Here is a 22634-nt window from a genome sequence, read left to right as displayed (position 1 = left end):
AGCATCTCTTTTACTTTTTCCTCTTAAAATCTTCCCACGACAAGCTTGATGAATGCTACCTTCCTCAAGGCTCTGTCACAAATATTTCTTATATCTCTTCCCCATGATAGGTTCGAAGTTATCGCAACTCCCAGGTACTTCACTTCATCTGTTGCCTCTATGTTAACACCATCCACAATGTATGCATGGGGATAGTTGAATGATGTATGCAAAAAATGTCCTGCCATGCATTAAGTTCTGGTCTCCACTCTTAGCTCCTCAAATGAATGTCGTTTAAATCCAGTGATGGAATTTAAAGTCAAAATTATCACTAATTTTGTGATAGATGACAGTTTCATCAGCAAATTAATTATTTTACTGCTAATGTGGATATAATGAATAAAAGGGATTAGACAACCATATAGGATACCTGATGTCACTGTAACTGCATCAGAGCTAATTCCATCAATATCTTACTTTTTGCCTACGATCACTCAGAAAGTCGCTTATCCAGTTTACTACCTTTTCATTTAACCCGCGTAACTGTAATTGGTATGAAAATTTTTTGTGAGACACTATGTCGAAAGCTTTCTTTAAATCTAGATATAATACATCAACTTGTCTTAATGATTCACCAGATTTAAGAAAGCTCCTCTTTTGAAAAGGGCAAGCAGAGGAATGGGCAATCATGTGGCTATTTTAAGAGCGGCTCACCATTAGGCCACACTCGTCCAGAAACACCTTGTATCTCAAGAGATCTAGGTTTAAATGAAACAAGGATAGAAATTGAATAAATATATCAGTGAAACGGTACTAAGAGAAATACTTTCTTCTTCAATGGAGTGAGAGTTTAGAAAAAATTTGTCAGTGCCTCAGGTTCCAAGGCACTCTTGATGATTTGTTATATTTCCCCTCACTCTTCTCTTTTATCTTTAGAAGGCAAATTATTGTCCATTGACTATCACGAGTGATGCTTTATCCAATATCAATAATAGAATTTTTATATGGATGTCAATTTAGTCATATAAATCTCTTTCTCTTGTGATGGTAAATAGCAGCAGGTAAATGACCTTTGATGCTTAAAATTTCTAATAGCACCCCACATCTCGTAATTTGGAGTATGTGATATCTTCATTAAGATGTCACATGATGTTTTTCCCCTGAGAAAGAATATGCACACTCACCAATCGAAGAAATGTTGGGAGAAGCACTACCTCGGCTCTCCCATTGGATCCGAAGTTGGATGAATGAAAGATAGGATGTTAGGGCAAATTACACAATGAATTTTTAGCTTCCTCTTTTGAAAAGGGTAAGCAGAGAAATGGGTAAATCTTTTGCTATTTGAACAGTGCCAGATCACTGGGCAACCCTTAATCAGAAATGCATGAGGTTTCAGTTAGGAGTGAGGGGAGCCATAGGAGAGTGGAATGGGCGAGGATATCTCCTCTAAGGGACATGGGAAGGTAGCTCACGCCAGCATCGTAGAGACGTGAGGTGAATAACGGTGTAAGTTTTCTGTTGCACGGAAAGAGGAAGGTTATTGAATGATATTTATTTTGGTTTGCAATGGGTTTGTTGGCAACACTCCTCTTCCATCTATTCATTTGAATGAGTACTCAAGGTTATATTTCTTGCTTCTTTCTACTCAAAATATCTGCATTCTAAATTTTTAGAATGCAATATTACTGGTGCAAATATAGGAGTATTTGGGGTAGTGATCTTCTCTCATCTGCTTGGTACTAAAGGGGCCCTTCTAGTGCCATGCTAGATGCAAAAAGAGGAGGAAAAAGGTTCTTTTTTTACATTTTTATTCTCTATAGTCATAATTTAAGACATTAGCAATTTATCATAATTGTTAAGAAGTTGGTCCTGTGCTGTTGCACCCCTGTTCACTTATTTGTTCATTCATTTATTTAAAAATACTCCAGAAAACAGCTCATCATGATCTTCATATCAGGGGTTCAAACAACCTACAATATATGGCTCATAAACCCATGCCCTGTTTATGGGCAATCTACCTTGGCAGTACTCAAACCTGTGATCTTCAATTTGGTAGGCGAGGACTTAAGCCCACTGCTACTGAGGCAGGCAATAAAGTTCGACCATTCTAATTGATGCATACTCAAGGCCGTAGCTAGGGGGGTTTCTTAGAGTTCAAATCCTTCTTTCGAACTTTTTGGGATGTACAGTCATTAATGAACCCCTTCCAAATTATCCCCTACCCTTGTTGGCTAGACAGCTACTAACAAGTGCAAAATGAGGTGTCATAATTTGGAACTATGTCTTTAGAGATATCGTAGGTTCATGATAAAAAACTAGAGATGGGTGGAATAGCAGATTTCTCGAGCTCGAATATCGAATTGGAATACATATTAAATAATGGCTGGGATACCTCGAATTTTGAACACCTCGAATTTCAAATACCTCGAATACTAAACGATGAATGCGGGAATGTTTGACTAGGTTTGCAGCGGGAAACCCAAGATTTTGGCGAGTGTTTATGATTTCCTTTAAAGGATTAAAACAGGAATTTAGCTGATTAATGGAATATTTTAATTTTATGGAAACAATCTGGGCATATAGTTGATTCAACTAACATCTCTTTCAAATATTCTGACGGGGACACACCACCTCGCAAAAAAATGATTGCATGCCATCTTGGCATGTATACTGCTACATTGGATTTCTGTCTGATGTATCTTCTTATCTACCAAACGCCATTTCAGTGGCACGCCCATCTGATACTCGGCTTCATCCAACTTCTTATTTTCAAAAGGTAGCTCGCTTTACCCCCACTCCTGCTGACAAGTGCTAGCAGGCGTTTTGCAAAATACACGTGCTTCTTCACCGGATTTTCTTCTGCAATTATTTTCAGTCCATCTTTGGAAGTTCTCACAAGATAAGCAGACGAATTTGAACTGCTAGCCGGGAGAAACCGAATATCCTGAGAAAATATCCCTTCGCCTGTGACTGTGACAATAGAGATTTATAGCATAACTCATAAATTGTAACTTGATATATGTTTTCGGAAAAAAAATACCGCATCAACTTCCGAGAAGCTCAGTTGCGAGGATATCAAGTTTTGCAGAATGCTAAGTCTCCATCGTATTTTGACATTTATTTCCTTCTGTAAAAAACTTAAATAAAGTCAGAACTACGTCGCTTTTGGTCTTATTTTTTTTTTGATTACGCGATTAAAGAGATTTTCTAAATTTCCTTTACTGTCATCATTAATGTCATCACCTCACAATAATTCTTGGCTAAAGGCTGAATTTATTGTCAAGAAAACAATTGGATTCAACATCACTCCAGAAAATTAAAGATATTTACTTAGCAATTTGTTTACATCTTCTTCAGAGACTCTGTGAAGAACTGGAGTACAGTGAACTTTTGGATGCAGCCAGTGAAGAGAAGAATCCAGTGGAACGAATGGTCCTTGTGGCTGCATTTGCAGTGTCATCGTATGCATCATCATTGTCACGAGCTGCTAGCAAGCCTTTTAATCCCATCCTAGGGGAAACCTATGAATGTGTTCGTCCTGACCGAGGCTTCCGCTTCTTAGCTGAACAGGTATTTTATTGTTTTTGACTTTATGACTATGTATATTTCATTGCATTAATTTCTCCTCTCCTTAGAACATTACTTCTATCTCTAGGTATGAACTTTATCTCTACAAAAAAATGTGTGGTAGATACTTAATTTATGTATAGATGTGTTGTTGTTACAATCAAACCTCCCTATTCCAACTTACTGGTTCTGAAAAAATTATGAATTCATATCGCATGCATTTGTAGTGTGACCAAACATCTTAGTTTATTCAAGTACATACATACCGTATAAGCGCGTGTAAGAGTCGCACCTTTTTTCCCAGATATTGCAGCCGAAAATGGGGGTGCGCCTCTTACACAAACTTCTAATCTCCCCCCCCCCCTCCCCTTCCCCGGTCGCAAGTCCAAGGGGAACTGAGTGGCCTTGATTTTCAGCGTGAGTCAGTCGTCTGAAACCCTGGGTCAAAATCAAGCGGCAGGCAGGAGAGTTTCTCCCTTAGTGACGTATTTTTAAAATGCTCCTGTTTGAATTTCTTGCAAGCATCGCGCCGTCACGTCGGTATCCCAGAGGTGAACATTGAAAAGATCGCGAGGGGTGATTAGCTCCGGAGCGCGCGCTAAATTTATTGCCACGAGTGGGCATCCCGCGGCATTTATACTGCATATAGTAATATTGGTGTCAAAACCTGCGGTTGAAAAAATTCGAACGAGTGTGCTCATTGTTGGACTAAATGGTGGATTGAATAAATCGGAAATGCTTGTAAGTGAAGAGCGCTGAAGGAGAGATCGAGGGGAAGAGGGCTCCCTCCCCTCCGTATTTAAAGCTACTAGCGAAGGAGCAAGGGAAGAACACGTCCGATCTTGCATGTGACGTCGTTGCCTTTAAAGCGAAGGGGCGAAGGCGCAGCAATGTGATATACGCAGTTTGCGTTGCCTGAGTTTCCAGTCCGTCTCGTCTTGTTTGAATGCGCTTATGCTACGCTTGTTTCTTCCGAAATAGTGCTGTTTGGACTATGTTGAATATTAGTAGCCTTATTTTAACTATAAATCTTTGTGTCAATCAATTAGAGCTCAAAAAACTTAAATGCTGTAAGATATACGTCGCGTTAGGTCTAATTCTTTTTAGAACTTCGTGCGTGTCATACAATTGCAGAAAGATATATCGAGATATCTTCGAGCTCAGAAGGTGACTCACGTAGCATTTGACCTCCAGAAACTCGGGGAATTGAACCTGGTAGACCGAAAAAGGTCAGTTGGTGGAATGGGGTAGGGATGAAACACGTTTCCATTGTTCCCCTGTGACTTGATATTTTCCTGTGGAGTCTCGGAAAGGAAAAAAACGGCAGAGGCATTAGCTGATGGAGAGCCGAGTGTAGTTCCATTAGGCCCCTTGCACTCACACCGATTTTGGACGGCCAGTAAAATATTGGCCGATATTTTACCGGCGAAGCGATGCTTGCACACACGCCGGATTTTTACCGGTCAAACGATATGTTGCTAAGTTTTTGAGCCGGCGTCGGCGATCCACAGTGACAATAGCCGGCAGCTAACCGGCATTTTGCCGGTGCCGGCGTGTGGTCGGTACGTGTGCAAGCTCCAATGCTCTCCCATTGTTCACTATTGGAATGTGGACGGCCGATATTTTACCGGCCGTCCAAAATCGGTGGGTGTGCAAGGGGCCTTAAATCTACGACGTGGTTATTATCCTACGGCGCTGAGATTGCCCCGATTGTTGTTCAATCTCTTGGGAAAGCTCATGCCATTTGCCTGTCGTGTTTTGCCTTAAAATTTTCCACGGCTGCGATTCTATTGCAATACTCCTGCGAGAGCTTTTAAACAAAATTGTTCGTGAGTAGGACAAGCAACGTAGAGCGATGGCGTAGGCAAAGAGAGGATCGGAACTCTTTCTACTCCCTCTTATGCCGCCGCAGTTATTAAAATTTCCTCTTTCAAATAGTACTGAAAGAGGACATTTTGATAACTGTCGAAATCCCACGCATACGTCTGCAACACCGCACGATAGGATAAAAAAATGTCGCAAAATTTTTTTTCTTCATAGCTTCGATCCTCAAAATAGGGGTGCGCCTCTTACACGTGTGCGCCTCTTACACAAGCTTATACGGTATATCCCTTTTATACAAAGTTGTCTTATGTATAGTAAAATTTGCAATATTCACATTCTATTGCTGTTTCATTCATCTACGTCATCAATCTATCTGAAAATAAATGTGACAACTCTGTCCCATACCGATTTGGAGCAATTGGGAGTAGCAGGGTCTCTGGATGTAGCATGCAACAGAACGCTCCACTGCAAGTTCAACACGGTTTCTGGATGCGGTCCATTAAATAGACAAGGAACATTTTTCTTTGTCCACTTAAGCCGGATTATGACCCCCTCCCTTTTTTACAAGTGATTTCGAGTTTACTGCAGTAATTCTTTACTGTTGAACTATAGGGACTAGAGGGAAAATGGCTAGTGAGCAGTGCAAATTGATGTGTACAAAAAATAAGTTTTTTAAACCTCTGACTGCTAAATACTGTCAGTTTCCTGATATTTATAGGTAACCATTATAGTTCAGCATTGCCCCTGTCTAATTTAAGTACTTAGTGTGTAGTTAGAAGAAAATAATTGTGCTTATGATGGCTCATTTTGTGTGACGAATGAGTCTCATTACGATTTCATTATCATCAGGTTAGTCACCATCCACCCATAAGTGCATGCCATGCAGAATCTCCAAATTTTATATTTTGGCAAGATGCGCGGATAAAAACAAAATTTTGGGGAAAGTCAATGGAATTTCAACCTACAGGTATGTATACAAAAAAGCTATTATGGAGAGTTAGCTATGACACATTTTGTATCCTTATTTGAAATTCAAATTGTTGCTCATATTTCACTTACTGCATAGGTAATGTGAATGTACAGTTACCAAGATTCGGAGATCACTACAGATGGAACAAGGTTACCACATGTGTCCACAATTTATTTGGTGGTCAAAGATGGGTCGATCAATATGGTGAGCTTAGGATTCAGTTGGTGAAAGGGGCTGGCAGCTATTCCTGTAAACTGACATTTGCCAAGGTGAGTTTTAACTTATTTCTTAGCAATGTGTAATTGGATTTGGATGTTCAAAAGAGATGATCACAAAGTGGGATGATGAGCAATCAATACAAAACACATGGTTATAAATTTGTTAAAACGTATTAAATTTATTTATCTATAATGGAAATGGAATACATTTGGTTTTTAATAATAAAAACTGAAGGGCATTAAAGGGTTAAAAAGCATAGTAGAGTACAGCAAAAATGAGCATGAGATCCAGATTATTATTATAAAAGTGTTCTACCGATTAAGGTAGGTTTCCATCGAGTACTAAAGAAGTGATTTGGGAGCCTCCCTTTCCGTCCAGCACTGCCTTCTTCAATTCACTGTAAAGCCTAATCCCTTTCAATCTATCTAAAATTTCTATTCTCTTCCTTCCTCTCCCTCGTTTCCCTAACATTCTACCCTCTAACACAGTTTTTAACATCCCCTGCCCTCTGAGTACTCCTTCCATCCATAACTTCTGTCTCCTCCGTATCCCATCTAAAAGCTGCCTCTCCTCACCAACCATATCCAGCACTTTGTCGTTCCTTTTCCTCTCCGCCCATTTCACCTTCTACATCCTTCTCCATACCCACATCTCGAATGCCTCCAATCTTCTCTCCTTTTCTTTCCTCAGTGTCCACATTTCCGCACCGTAGAGAGCTACACTCCAGATCAAACTCTTCTATAACCTTTTCTTTAAACTTTTGCATAACGATCCTCTCAGAAGCTTCTTCCTGTTCATGAAAGCCTCCTTTGATAGTGCTATTCGCTTCCTGATGTCCTTACTACTGTATCCGTTTCCCTCTAACGTACTGCCTAAATAGTTGAATTGCTCTACCTGCTCAAGTTTTTCCCTGCCTACTTTTATCTTGAGTCTCACATTCCTTGCTCACAATGCTTTACAAAACAGCATTTCCTTAGTCTTCTTGTGACTAATCCTCATCCCATACTCCTCGCACCAGTTGACTAAGGCATCCACTTGAGCCTGCAGTCTCCTCGCTGACTGGCTAATCAGTGCCTGATCATCCGCGAACCTTACCGATTTAAACATCAATCCTCCCACATTCACTCCAACTTACAACTCGTCCTACGCTTCTCTTACCATCTCCACAGCATATACGTTAAGAAGCAGCGGCGATAGAGGACAGCCTTGCCTCACTCCCAGCTTTGCCTCCAGCTTGCCCACCCAGATTTTCCATCCGCCACCCTCACTTGGAGTCTGGGCCATATACAGATTATCAATTAGTCGTCTATCCCACCAATCTACTCCTATTCTCTTGAGGATATCCATTAATTTTACCCAGTTCACCCTATCAAATGCTTTTTCAAAATCCACGAAACAGGCATATGTGCCCTGGTCATATTCTTGGTTCCTCTCCACGATGGACCTCATTATTGCTATTGTGTCACGAGTTGTGATCCAGATTATGAGTGCTCAAAGCTATCATTATTGTGATCCTTGTAATACTGTTGCTAGAACAATTCCTTGGAAGACCAAAAATGTATGGTGTGATTTGAGCACTTTTTGTGGAATAAGGCTAGTCTGTAATCTTGATTTATTTAGCTTTGAGAGGAAGCAGTAAGCATGAAGGGCAAGGGAATGTGGAACTTCAAGAAGTGCCATCTAATTGTCACTTGAGTGATGTACATATACCGTGGCGAGTTGTAGCTTCTTAGTGTATGCCTTTTTCCTCATTTGGAGGCCAGTGTTCATCCTTTATTCAGTTCACCTCTTCCTCCTTCCTTGTGTAATCTTTTCATTATGTTTACCATCCCAGATTGTTTTTACCATCCCGAATTGTGTTTACCACTCAGGCAAACCCAGCCCAGGCTGAAATTTCAGACTTGTTCGAAAGTGAACTCACTTGGCCCCTTTCTCAGACCGGTCCAATGAGACCACTCTGTTGATCAACGTGGACCAAGTCAGTCAGACCAATCTCTTCTTGGTTAGCAAACTTGGTGTGTGTTTTAGTGGTTGCATATAAATGAATTAGCAAGTTTGACATAAAGTGCCGTTATCTTGGAGTTGAAAAAAATTATGTTGACTTATAGTATTCCTAAGCTTGTGATAGCAAATAATATACCATTTTCCTCCTATAAAATTTATCAAATTTGCTTAGAAGTTTAAATTTCAAATTGTTATTACTAGTCTCCCATATGCTCAAGCTAATGATATGGTAAGATGATGGGATGACTGGTAAGGGTGCAGATATTGCTAAATGTCTACTCGTAAAATGTGCTGAGGGTGTTTTACCCTGCCTTGCTTGAATATTGCCGTACATACTCCTTTTGCTGGACTGAGTGCATTCTGAGATCGAATGCTAAAGTGTAGAACACTTTTTTCTAAATTACTTATTAGAGAAACTATTCAGTCAACTGTGGTCAATGAGGAGAAGGAGCTGAGTTCCATCAAAAGCGTGTCTAAGTGCAGAATTATTTAAATTCACCCTCAATTCCATTGCAAGTAGGTCAAAAGGTGACTTTTCAGAAAGAAAAAGAGGGAATTAGATCCTAGGTATAATTAAAGCCAAGCATTTTATCATAAGATAGAATATAAAGAATCAGATCAAGGTACACTGCCACATAATTAAAAATTTATCTTACCAACCAAGCAGTGGTATCACCTGTCATAATTGTGACTATGATTATTGTATGTATTTGGGAATCTAAGGCAAGTAACATTCATACTAGTGACCCAATTGAAAATGTTTTACTGCTATTTGCTGAGAATGAGGACAATGCCACACCTCAGAATGACACTGATGGAAATCAGTATGAAACTAAATAGTGTGGTAGAAATGTAAAACCTAACCTATGCCCGTTGTAAAATGGGAGGCATTTCTGTATGCAAGCTAGGATATTGTTGTTGGTTTTGCCACTAGATAGGTGGCAGCAGTATTCACCATGTATACCACCTATATATCTCAAATTCTGAAGTTATAAAATAAATGCATTCCAATAATTTCAGAGTCTCATTAACGACAAGTACTGAAACAATTACCTGCCTCTTTATATATTTAGATACTGAATTATATGGAGGCCAAGAATAGGCATATCATTAAACTAATAAAGAATTTTTAAAATTTTATATGTGATGAATACAATTAAAATAGTAAAAAAGCTCATCTATTTCATCTGAAGTGCTGAGACTAGAGTATTGCACAATTCTAATGAATGGGTGAATACTAAATATGAAGAAATTAAAATTTTATTTAAATTAGTAACTTTGAAGATTTTTTTATTTGTTTTTAGGCTAGTTATTGGTCTGCCAAAAGGCATGAAGTTTTTGGTTCAATTATTGATGGCCATGGTAAGGTTCTCCGGAAGCTGCATGGAAAATGGAGTCAAGGAATGTTTTGTGGAAATACCCCTAATGCAAGAAATATATGGAAACCATGTGAGTCAGAAATTTTTTCTTCTCTTAATTCTCAGTTAATTGTATAGTTACTTTAAGTAAGTGGAAAATACTGTTATTTTTTTGGTCATACATATATTTGACTAATTCCCCTATTATCCTCACACATCTTAATACTGAGTAAACTCAATGTCTTTTACGGTGTGTCTGACAGTGTTGAGTCTACTGTGGATGCATAATTGATGGATGCCCAGAACCATAAAATCATGATCATTGAAACAATAGGATATTAAAGGCTAATATTGAGATGGCATCACCTGATTGTGAAGCAAATATCAGTGCTAAACATACTTTTAAAACTTAGATTGCTCTATTTTTCTTTAGTTGCGTATGTTTAAGCTTCTCAGAGATTCACTGGAGTGCCATTTAAAGTTTGTTGTGCAACTTCTTTCTGGAAGTAGTAACTAGTTAGGGATTGGATATAAGACATTCTTTTTTGCAACCTCAATGAATTTTAAGAATATCATAACTTTTGAAACTTTGAACAATTTAATCCATGTCGTAAGCTTTGTGCTCCTGGCTTTTACTACCTAGTGCATTAAACTTCAGCATCGTTGATTATTTTTCTCCAGGTCCTTTGCCAGAAGATAGTGAACTATACTACGGATTCACCAGGTTTGCTATGTCTCTTAATGAAATGGAATATGGCCAGTCTGATGTAATAGCTCCAACAGATACGAGACATCGTCCTGATCAGAGACTTCTTGAGCAAGGTGACATTGCAGCTGCTGAGGAGATCAAAGCACAGTTGGAAGCTCAGCAGCGGGAGAGGAGGAGGCAAAATGAGCAGGAGGGAAAGATACATGAGCCCAGATGGTTCAGGTTGGATTCTTTTGATAATACATACATCAGATAACATGATTTGAGGTTGTATTGATGAAAAAAACTAATCTGTTACCAATGTTTTGGAATTCAATTCATTCACTCATCAGGGCTATGTGAAAAGGTAACACAAAGGTACTACAAACATATTGTTTCCAAAATACTGTTTGCACCAATGTTCCACTCACCAGTTGGGTGAACCGTAAAGATTTCTGGAAAAAACTCTTGAGGTTTGACACACAATGCACCAGAACTGTAATCCTTGCCAGAAGACCTTTTAGTCAGAGAGACCTGACAAGGACAGTATGCAATGGGGCTCGAAGAATGAGTCTAACAGCAAGACCTAGTTCACTAGCAGCCAGAATGTGGAAGTGAAGAACCTCATGTCCACACTTGCAAGGATCGAGTTCTATCACTCAGGTTCACAGTCAAGGCAACAGCTCTCCCTCCCTCTCTAGAGTCCAATTAAAGGCTACCTTTATTCAGGAATGGTAAGTCAACATGGCAGACTAGGTAACTGATGCCAAGGATGTGCCGAAAGTCATTGTTGGGGAGGTCGTGCGACTCTCGTTAGAGTCGAGATGGTTGCAAAATTTTTCACACATTCTTTTAATTCATTGCATGAGCATTAATGATATTGTTCTCTGGTTTAATACATTTTTAAATCTTTTTCATACCGATGAGCATTGATGCATACATAATTTTGGAAATAAGCATATCATACCACACACACACACTTAATCCATAAGATCATCATAATTACTTAATCTTTTCTGCTATTTTAACTCTGTATCAATGTGACATAGGCTCTGATGAGGGTAAAGGGGGATACTGAAACCCTGATTTTTTTCAAAGAACCCATAAAATAACATGTAAAAGTGAATTTTATCTGGACATTTCAATGGATTTAGTTTCACTACTCTTGGGTGGAATGCACCATATTTTTAGGAGGATAGAAAAAATCATTTTACTTGGCATAGAGAACTCTCCTTTCTTCAGTAAATATTACTCTGTCAATCTGTTACTGAAATTATTGTCACTCTCCCCCTGTCTAATTGGCGTAACAAATTACAAGTAATTAAATACTGAAGAAAATCCTTACAATGACGTATGGATATTTATAACTCTGTTTATAACTCTAGACTCTCCCAAATTTTATCTTGATTTAAGTTCCAGCAAGCAATCACATTTTCAAGGATATTCTTTCATGTACTGAAAGTGATTGAATGGGAAAATAAAAACAATTATGTATTAATTTTATAATCTACCATTTAAGTTCATCAAATCATGAAAATGTTTGAGCTTAGCTGAGAATTCAACGAGAACAATGCAGAACTGGAGGGAAACATTTTCTTGACTTCAATGAGTATCCTTTCTTTGTAAAATAGAGCTTCAAGCCAAATTGTGGTTCACCTTTGACTTGTAGAGAGAAGGATGAAGTATAAGAAATAGTTACTGCATCTCATTAAATTCTTAACATTTGTAACCAGACGTGATTACCAATTACAATGAGAAAGGAACTAAGTTCAGTTACTTTTCATAAGATCATTGATAGGTATTTTATATTTAAGCATGATACTTGAAAGCATGGAAAAAGTTGTTTTAAGCTATGATTTTATCATATCAGTTTAAGTATTAACATACATACTGTGTAGTAAGGATTATAAACCACCCCTCATATTATGCCTATAATGCTGAGCCATCTTATGTTTACTCTACAGGAAGGTTAATGGAAATGGAGGTAGCATGGAAGAAGTGTGGGAAACAAACCATAGATACTGGGAAATTCGGAAGAATCCAGGTTTCAAAGCTATTCACTTTGAGCCATTATGGTAATTGTGGTGCTGATTGACCTGTTACTCTATATATTTATATTTATTCGCATTCCAATCTTGAGGATTCATGGTAAATTATTTCTATTTTGGGGTTTTCTGTGAAGGGTATATTGGAAGTATGTCAATGAAATATAATTCTCATCACGTAATAACAGCCTCATCTGCATACTTTAGGTGTTGCAATTAAGCCAAAATCATCAGTCATGTCATACACTAAATTCTTTTCAATTTAAAACATAAATACAATTGCAATCAAATCCATTCATAATTCATAGTTATGCCTCATTTGGAATTGCGCTATAAACACATCAAATATTATACCCTACATTTTCTGCAAGAGTAAGTACAAATGAACTCAGTTTGAATTGCCTATCGATTGATGGAAAAAATGCATGAATGTACATAGAATTAGCTAATTTCATTGTTGAGGCATATGATTGTCATTACCTCTTTATGTAAGCACACAAAAACTCAGTTAATGACTGGAAATCTTCTCTTTGCATTTGGAGCGATGTCTTATCACATTATTTTCAGTTTTAGGAAAAGGTTATTGACAATAAGGCTTTTTTTTAAACAAATCATGGCATTAGTGTTTAAAATATCATGGCTGTTATTGATTGGGGTTGGAAGTATTTTGCTCAACCAAAATGCTTTTTCTGTAGAAAAAGTGAAGACACGGTACAATGACGAGTATAACATTATTAAGGAATGAATATAGCTCTCACATGCTGTGAATGTTTTAGTGTAGACAATACTTCAATTGTGATAGTTATGTTGTTAATTTTTTAAATAGGAACTTGTTACTGCTTTTTATGCTAATGGATATCATGGGTGTGTAATAGAGTTGACTCTTTTTTCCAAGATATCAGATATGGATATATCCTCTTTGTTACACATAAATAATTATTTAACCCTTCTCCTACTTTTCTTTCTTATATCTTTTGCTATGTGATAAAGTGCCTATAATTGTATTACTTTAAGAATTCAAAAATATTTATTTAAATGTGTATTTATAAAAATGAGCCAACACTTATCTGGTATGGTTCATTTGGTTGTGACTTAACACCATGGGGCTATCTACAAGTTGCTGTTGAATATTGTGTAAGCTTTTTTGATTTGATAGATGATGAGTCGAGTGCCTGCACCCCAATTCTTTCAGTATTGAAAGAGATGTTATGATGTAAAGTCAAATATATAGTTTATTGACATATGTTCAGTAATACTTGTTGCATTGAAAATTGAGTTTCATTGGTTGAAATGAAATCATATTAATGTATTCATTACTATTTCCAGGGCTGTTATCCAAAATTTTACTTTTTGAAATAAATTGTCCAGAGTGGACAGTTAATCCTTCTCATGTTACTTATATGAAAATGCTTGTACATAATTTATTCAGTTGAGTCCAACTATTAGGAATAAAATAATCAGTATTTTATTATGTACTTAATGGAGGTGGATGAGTTAAATTAAAGGTGTAAATGTTTTTGTCATGTGCTTTATGTGCTCATGATTTTACATAAATGTATATATTGTGCTTAAGGCAAAAATACAACTTATTGCCCAATGCTCTCCAAAATTATTTTTCATTTTGATGTTGGCCACATTGTCACTTTCTATACCTTGTTTGTGCTGTTGTTGTGAAGAGGAGTATGGAAGTTTAGATTAACAGAATCTCTAAACTCAATGAGAATTATTGGAATTTACAGGGAAATAGATGACAGAGCTATGAAAGCTTTATAAATCTGTAACTCCTATGATAAGAGCTCAAATGTCATTTCATTTCTGAGGTACTACTAAGTATTTTTGGTTACACTGGTCAAAACAGTTTTTTTTTACATTCATTAAAATATAACTTGTACAATGCATTTGGCATCCTAAAAAGGAATTGATAATAAAACAATTGCCCCAAGTCACGCTACTTTATAGCCTCACTACCATATAGAAGCATGCTCCAAATGTAAGTCCTGATAAATTGCTTTGTGGATTCAACGCTTATATTTTCAGCTGTAAGAAGACTTTCTCTTTGCTTGGGCTATTCTACTGATTATTTCCTACTTGCTTCATTTATTCTTGGTCACTTGGCCCTGCAAGTAGTAGAACTCCTCAACAGTGGCGGCTCGTGAGTCAAATGCTCGGGGGGGCACACTTCACCAGGGGATCAAAATTTTTAAATATTTTGTGTATTTTAGTGAGTTTTTATGGCTATCTAGGTATTAAATTTGTTTAATTTAAAATAATATAATTTAAATATTTATAATAATAAAATTTAAACCAAAACAATGTATTCTGCGACTCTGCAGCACTAAGTAGACGCCAGACTATAATGCTGCCAGCCGTAGCGGCGATGTCATCTCACTAGATACTTTGCTACGTGCATGCTTGGACGGCGTCCCAAGACTTACATAAGGCACAAGCTTAGATGCGTCATAGCACCAGCAGCTCCCACCACTACCACTCTTCATATAACTGCATGGCGATGGATTGGGATGTTCTGGCCAGCACCCCGCGGCTACAAATGCGAACTTCTCGCGCTATTTTTGCGTGTTTTTTTACTACATTTTCGATGTATGCAATTGAAAAAACACTTTGGTTAATTAGATGTATAATTATAATGGAATGGATATTTATTTTTTTCTTTTTCAAATCTTCCGTCCGAGAGTCCTTACGGGAAAGCCACCACTGCTCCTCAACTTAATGATTTCCTAGTTTCAGGTTTACTTGTGTTTACTATGCAGTGATTTTCAGCTTAAATCTAGTCATTATGTTTTCTGTTGTTAATAGAATTTTTTACAGTTTTCTCTCTGTTTCTGCTATGACTCCTATGTCATTAGCAAAGAGCAGCATGCTAATTTTTTCATGGTGGATTTTTGCTCCCGGGACTTTCTCAATTTTTGGTTGATAGCTTTCTCAGGAATCACATTGAAAATTGCTGGAGACAGATCACACCCTTGTCTCCCTTCTTTCCTTATTCTTGGGTCTTCACTGCTGAATGCAGTTTTTATCAGAGCTGCTTGGTTTTTATATAACTTGTGGCTAATTCTTCAGAGATTATAAAACACTCCAATTTCAAATTTCACTCGAAAGCCTTATCTGAGTCCACAATTGCCATGAATGTCGGTACATATATTCTTTTCCATTCTCTTCTCTTAGAGCAGCTAAAGGACCATAATGGCTTTCCTTGTGCCATTGTTTTTTCTGAAATCCAAATTAGTCATCATTCAGGAAACTCCTCTGTTTTCCATTTCATTCTCCTGTACATTATTCTTGTTAATATCTTTGGTGCATGAGTCATATGGTCGAAGGTTTGCTGGGAGGTCGTAAACCGCTCCTTCGACCTCATACCCTGGTCACTGCTCTCCTCCTTTACCCCCGAAGATGGAGTGGACTTCCTGTACGCCGTCATTGAAAGTGCCGTTAAGGATTTTGTACCTATTGTTCAACCTAAATCTAAGAAATTCCCCTCCTGGTTTAAAGCTGAGACCCTGCATGCTCTCAGAAACAAAAATCAAGCGTGGTACCTCTACAAGACGACTCCGAACGAACATACTTGTCGCTCTTACACTGAGCTTTGTCGATTTTCTAAAGCTCTCATCCGTTGTGACCACAAGGAATATGCGCATAGTGTCTGCTCATCTATCACCACCACCCCTAAAAAATTCTGGTCTTTTGTGAATCGCCGCCGCAATCATTCTCGAATTCCGGACAATGTTTGTTATGAAAACAGTAACGCTGAGGGCCCTAATAGACCAAACTTGTTTGCTAAATTCTTTTCAGATCGTCTAATGCCTGCATCCAATGTCCCTTCTTTCCCTGACCACTCCCTCACAGCTTGCTGTACCCACTGTCTTTCCCGCATTGAGACCGATCCACAGGAAGTCTTTCACTTTCTCTCCAAAATACCCCTCCATCATTCACCAGGCCCTAATGGCCTCAGTCCTATCTTTATACGTAACTGCGCCTCCTCCCTCGCGATACCTATGAGTCTTCTGTTAAATCGCTGCTTCACGCTCGTTGTCTTTCCGCATCAGTGGAAAATGGCGAACATTATACCAATCCATAAAACTGGTCCTAAATGTGAAGTCGCTAATTACCGCCTGATTTCCTTACTTCCTATCCTATCCTCTGTCGCTGAGAGGATTATACTCAACAGATTACATTACTTTACATCCCCTAACCTCTCGAAAAATCAGCATGGTTTCCTTCCTAATCGTTCCTGTCTTACTAACCTATGTATCTGTATTCCATCACCATGCCATCAACTCAATAGCAAAAAATTCTCAACTCGACGCCATATTCCTTGATTTCTCCAGAGCCTTCGATTCACTTGACCATACCCTCCTCTTTCACAAGCTTAGTCATCGATTCAACGTGCATGGAACCTTTCTCAATCTCGTCAAATCCTTCCTTACCAATAGATTCCAAAGAGTTATATTTTCTGGCACCTCGTCCTACTGGACGATATCCGGTCCCCGGTAATATCAGGTGTTCCTCAAGGTAGTGTCCTGGGGCCATATTTATTTAGCCTATTCATTGATGACCTAGCCACACTTTTGCCTCCATCCCAGACACATGCTCTTTTTTACGCGGACGACTGTAAGCTATTTAAGCAAATTCAAACTCCCTCGGACTGCAAAGTCCTTCAAGATTCTTTAAACCTGAGTGCAAAATGGTGCAATACTTGGAACCTAAATTTAAATTTCAGTAAATGCAACTCCCTTTCGATTTCTCTTAAAAAAGTCCCTATTATTTTTCAATATTCAATTAATTCTGAGCCTCTTCAACGTGTTTCAGCTGTGAAGGATTTAGGCGTCATTACCGACACCAAACTTAACTTCTCGGAACACATTCATTTAATCAAGAGCAAAGCTATGTCACTTTTAGGTCTCCTCTACCGCTATACAGAAATAACCGATCCCACAGCTTTAAAATCATATTTCTCGGCATTTATCCTTCCAGTCACCGGATAATTCTCTCCCATATGGTCCATCGCAGCCCCCTCTAACCTCACCTCTCTTGACAGTATAACAAGCTTCTTCGCCAGAATCGTAAGAGAGAGACGCAGAGTTCCCCACTTACGTGACATGTTCACCAGCTCACTCTTATCTTCCCTATTAATGACTGATCTCTCCCAACAAAGGATTAAAACAGACTTAAAACTTATTCACAATATTCTAAATTCACACATTGATTGTCCTCATTTGCTTTCATCCATTAATTTCAGAGTGCCTTGCCGACCCACTCGTACACATTCCTTACTCCATACGCCTATCCCTAGACTATCCCTCGTTAAGCGCTCACTCTAACACCGACTTTGCTCCTTGCTCAATTCATTGCCAGACAATATTGACCAGTTTATTCTGCCCTTAAACTCATTTATCAAACTTGCCACGTCCCATTCCTCGGCTAATAAATAAACCTCCCTCTCCACCTCCCTTTCCTCGTGCCTTCTATTTTGTTCTTTACTATCTTATGCCATTGCTCTCTGTTCAAATATTTTATGTTAAAATTTAATGTTTGTTACTGCGTCACTATAAATTGGCAGAAATGCTGTATGTGAGTAACTCCTTAAATTAAAAAAAAAATATATAGTCTAATGGTTCTAAAATCTTCACAGATCAATTTTTAAAACTCTTAATACAGTAATATGTCCCATAAAGGTGACTTGTAGTTTTCTATGGCATTGTTTAGACAACTCTATTTCCCTTAGGTTTCATTCTGTCTAAATTTATCCTGCGACAACAGCTTCAGTAGTATTCCAACCAGAGCCTTAAGGTCGATTACTAATTGGGTATTTTCTGTTGACTTGTGTATAGAATACATTGGCACCACTTTTCTAACTAGGACAGGGTAGAGGTGGCACAGGCAGCAGATTTCAAGGGGCAGCAAAATTTGAAGTTTATTTTAAAAAGTTATTTATTTTTTGATATTCGGGGGGAAAAATGAATTCCCATATCTATCTGTTCAGCCAAATATCTCTCTCAATTTATCGCTTCTGTGTGACCTGGAAATATAGTAGAGCTCTAATATTATGTTCTCGTGTTTCTCTTAAAGATATCTATTCTCAATTGTTCAAGCAATCTAAGCTTAGTTCACAGCCCTCTAAGTCTCAAGCGACTCCAGCCTAATGCACTTAGCATCTGGGTTACATTGTCTGTAAACCCTTAGCAGTTTTTAACATACCGCGCAGCCTTCCTTTCTATTTAATCATGCATGGATGTATTATATTTTAGTGTTGGCAGAGGGAGGGAGCGAGGGGGGATCGAGGGAGGGGGGCTGCATGGTGATATTTGACTCCTCTGACAAAACTTCTAGTTCCAGCCCCGATGAAAGGTGTTCGATGTTGTTTTCTTCTTTCCAGTAGAATGGTGTTCCACGAATGGCGAAGGTTCGTAAACATGTTTAACATTCTGAATTACCACAAAGTATTGCCTTTATGCATTAATATAATTGTACATAATTGCTTACATAACTAATGGGGTTTCTGTACCTGAAAAGCTTTACATGGTGCATGTTTTTTATGGCCTTGTTTCTATTCAGCAGCAAAAAATATGCAAGAGAATATGTATTTCATTATTTGTCAAATAAAAGAATATTTTTTGTCAACCAGTGTAATCAATGTATTTGCAAAATATTTTACTTTGATTTTTGGACTAGCCAGCTTAGTTTTTTATTCCATCCTGGTCAAACTTTATTTCTAAAATAGTTATGCCAAATACTGCAATTTTAGTAGGTATCAAAGGATTTTTTATGGTATGGGCAGTTATGAATTAAACATTTTCACATTTGAAGTTTTACATGCTCCTCCATCGAAAAAGAAAAACGACATTTAATGGAAACTTTCCAGATGAACGGCTTCCGGCGAGAAAACATCTTGAAGATTTTCCACAAAATGAAACGTAAGCAGTTGCTGATGGCCCCGAAAAGGACCAATGAAGAGAGCCCTACTACAGGAAAGGCGAGAGCACACGCTATCCTACCTTACGTCGCCGGTACCACGGAAAACATCGTGAGAGCCCTCCAAAAACACAACATCATGACCAGATTCAAATGCGTCACCAAAATGTCGAATATCCTCGTCAACACGAAAGACTACCACCCTAAAGACATCTTTGGAGGAGTATACCAGATTAAATGCAGCTGCGGTGATTCCTACATCGGCCAAACATCACGAGCACTGAAATGCCGAGTCCAAGAGCTCAGAAGGGCCGTAAAAAATAGACATTTCACCCAGTCAGCGGTGGTGGAACACCAATGGAGTGGACCGACACACAATATTGACTGACAACGCCTCTCTTTTGAACAAAGAAGGCCACTACTACCCGAGAATAATCAGGGAGGCAATTGAAATCGCCAAAACAACAAAGAACTTCAACCATGAAGACGGCTACAATCTCGCCAGCGCGTGGAAAAGGGTCTCCATCCACTCCACCTTCTTCATTCTTTTCCATTCCCACATCTCATAAGCCTCCAATTTTTCTTGTCCTCCTTTCTAAGTGTCCATATTTCTGCATCCAAAAGAGTTACACTTCAGATCAGACTCTTCACTAGCTTTTTCTTTAAACTCATTGATAATGATCCTCTCACAAGCTCCTTGTTACTCATAAATATGTACCTCCTTTGGTAATGCTATTCTCTTCCTGATATCCTTTCTGCTGAATCTGTTTTCCTCTATTATAGTGCCCGAATAGTTGAATTGCTCTACTTGCTCCAGTATTTGCCCACCTACTTTTATCTTGAGTGTCACATTCCGAGGTCATGATGCTTCACTAAGCTGCATAACTTTGGTCTTCTTGGCATTAATCCTCATGCCATATCTCTTGCAACAATGTCCCATGTATACTCTAGAGCCTGTAGACCTCTCGCTGACTCACTCATCAATGTGTGGTCTTCTGAGAACCTCACTAATTTAAACATCATTCCTCCCACTTTTACCCCAGATTCCAACTCAATCCCAATCCCATACCTCCCTCACCATCTTCTCAGTGTACACATTAAAAAGCAATGGTGATAGTGGACTGCCTTGCCTGACTCCTCTGCCAATGATTGCCCACCCTGATTATCCCTCTGCTACCCTCATTTTCATAGTATGGGCCAAGAACAGATTGTGAATGAGTCACCTATCCCTCCAATCTATCAATATTTTCTTTCGAATGTCCATTAACTACTACTCATACATCAGAAACACATCTCTGTGATATGTCTCAGAGACTACTCTGTGAAGTCGCTGAGACAGCTCTATGTCCCCTTTAGTATTGTTTCAGTGATGGCTCCGATACATCTCTGAGACATTCAAGACTTGTTGGAGACATCTCAGAGACATTATGTGCTATACAGTGGCGCAGCAAGGGGGGGGGGGGGGTTTGGGGGGTAAACCCCCCCCCCCCCCCAGAGCTAAGAGAAATTTTTACTTTTTTTCACTTTTAATCCATTTTACTTAATTGGATTGAATAGAATAGTGTAAGGATGAATAAAATATTCCTCAGAAAGCCGTAAAACTCACCATTTTGAACCATTTATCTTCAAAACTCAGCAATTTATTAATCTCACACCTACCAGTTATCCTGGGGGGTATTCCATACCCCCAAATACTCCGGTATTAGTTGCTTCTAAACCCCCCCAGCATTACTTAATTCCTAGCTGCGCCTATGGTGCTATATGTGGGTATATGTCCTCTCCGTAAAATACTGTTTCAAAATCCATGAATTAGTATTAATGAGAAATTTTAAATTGACCTTTTAAAGTTATGCATCCATTGGTAGGCACATTGGGTTCATTCAGGGGGTGAGCAGTGAGAGTGCTACTATGACAGCTATGGAATTTCTCCCTGAATGCAATAGCTATATGCAGCAGCTCAATGTTAAGTCATTTCTAGGAGTAATATTTTCAGCCACCACTTGTCTATGAGCACTTGCCAGTGATTGGCGGGAGTTCAAGAATCAGTTCTAGGTGGCTAATGATGTGTTGCTAGAGGATCTGAAAGAATCTCTGTGGCAGCATTTCAGATTTTCCATTTAGGGAGGCTGTAATTATACTTCGTATCTGTAGGTTCCTGTTATTAGTGAGAGATCCGAGTGGTCTATCTCCCGGAATTATCTCATTGATGAGTGAATGTGATAGCCAAGAAAGGAGAGATGGATCTTAGCAGTTTCACAACCATTTATAGGGGGGGGGGTCCAGAAATTTAACAATATAATCACCTCCCCCTTTGATGACCTTATCAGCTGTGTTGGGAGGAACTGAAGGGGGGAGGGTGTGGCAGGAAGGCTGTCACTGTTGTAATTTCAGGTAAGTAAATAGCAAGGAATAGCAGTCAGGGAATTCAAACGCTCCGATTTTCACCCCCGCACCAAATGAACCTCCTCTACTTATATGAACTTCCCTTTCCAAAAAATCTGGTTTCAGCCTTGAGAAGAGGAGGAAAAGGAAAACTACCTCATATTTCCATTAGTACCTAGGCATCTTTGGAGAGGAGAAAAGAGGATTTTGATACGTAACTTCATTTCTTTCCACCTTATTGGTATAGACTCTCGTACGAATGAAAGCAACGGAGGGTAATGACACGGGAAAATGTGGACCGGAAAGTGCAAGGTGTTATATATTGCCTATTGTATATTTTTGTAAAGGAAGTTACAGCTCATATATTTATGAAATATGAACAGAGTAGTGGAAAATATGCGACATTGCCATCATCCAGTCATCAGCCGGTTGGCTATACCGGTTTGTTGGATTGACTAATCATTCTCGGGTGTAAGTGTTGAAGGAAATTTAAAATTATGATACTGTGCCTTTTAGATCAACGGCTACACGTTAGTACAATTACTGGAAATCACTGGAAACATTTTAGTTCAGTCGTCCATCATTCAAAAGTTGCCTACTATGTTGGTGCGGATTGATACAACCCGCAGGAAGTAGTCCGGTGATGAGATTTGCGGTGATTCGGTTGCCAT

At 38.6% G+C, this 22634-nt stretch overlaps 1 protein-coding gene across 5 annotated transcripts in view; it reads left to right on the top strand.

Annotated features, from left to right (window-relative positions):
- The window catches only part of LOC124155511 (oxysterol-binding protein-related protein 3-like), a 63583-nt gene extending 49320 nt beyond the window's left edge, over positions 1-14263 (top strand). For all 5 annotated transcript variants that reach the window (XM_046529391.1, XM_046529392.1, XM_046529390.1 and 2 more), the window contains 6 exons: positions 3337-3549; positions 6220-6337; positions 6437-6609; positions 9868-10012; positions 10603-10852; positions 12574-14263. In XM_046529391.1, coding sequence (XP_046385347.1) covers positions 3337-3549; positions 6220-6337; positions 6437-6609; positions 9868-10012; positions 10603-10852; positions 12574-12688 — 1014 coding nt within the window. In that variant the 3' untranslated portion in view covers positions 12689-14263. The remainder of the gene's footprint in view (positions 1-3336; positions 3550-6219; positions 6338-6436; positions 6610-9867; positions 10013-10602; positions 10853-12573) is intronic.
- Positions 14264-22634: the final 8371 nt, after the last annotated feature.

The sequence above is a fragment of the Ischnura elegans genome, chromosome 3, assembly GCF_921293095.1.
Source record: "Ischnura elegans chromosome 3, ioIscEleg1.1, whole genome shotgun sequence".
NCBI classification, from domain to species: domain Eukaryota; kingdom Metazoa; phylum Arthropoda; class Insecta; order Odonata; family Coenagrionidae; genus Ischnura; species Ischnura elegans.
The sequence above is the reverse complement of the archived record's forward strand: the minus strand, read 5'-3'. Positions and strand labels throughout refer to the sequence as shown.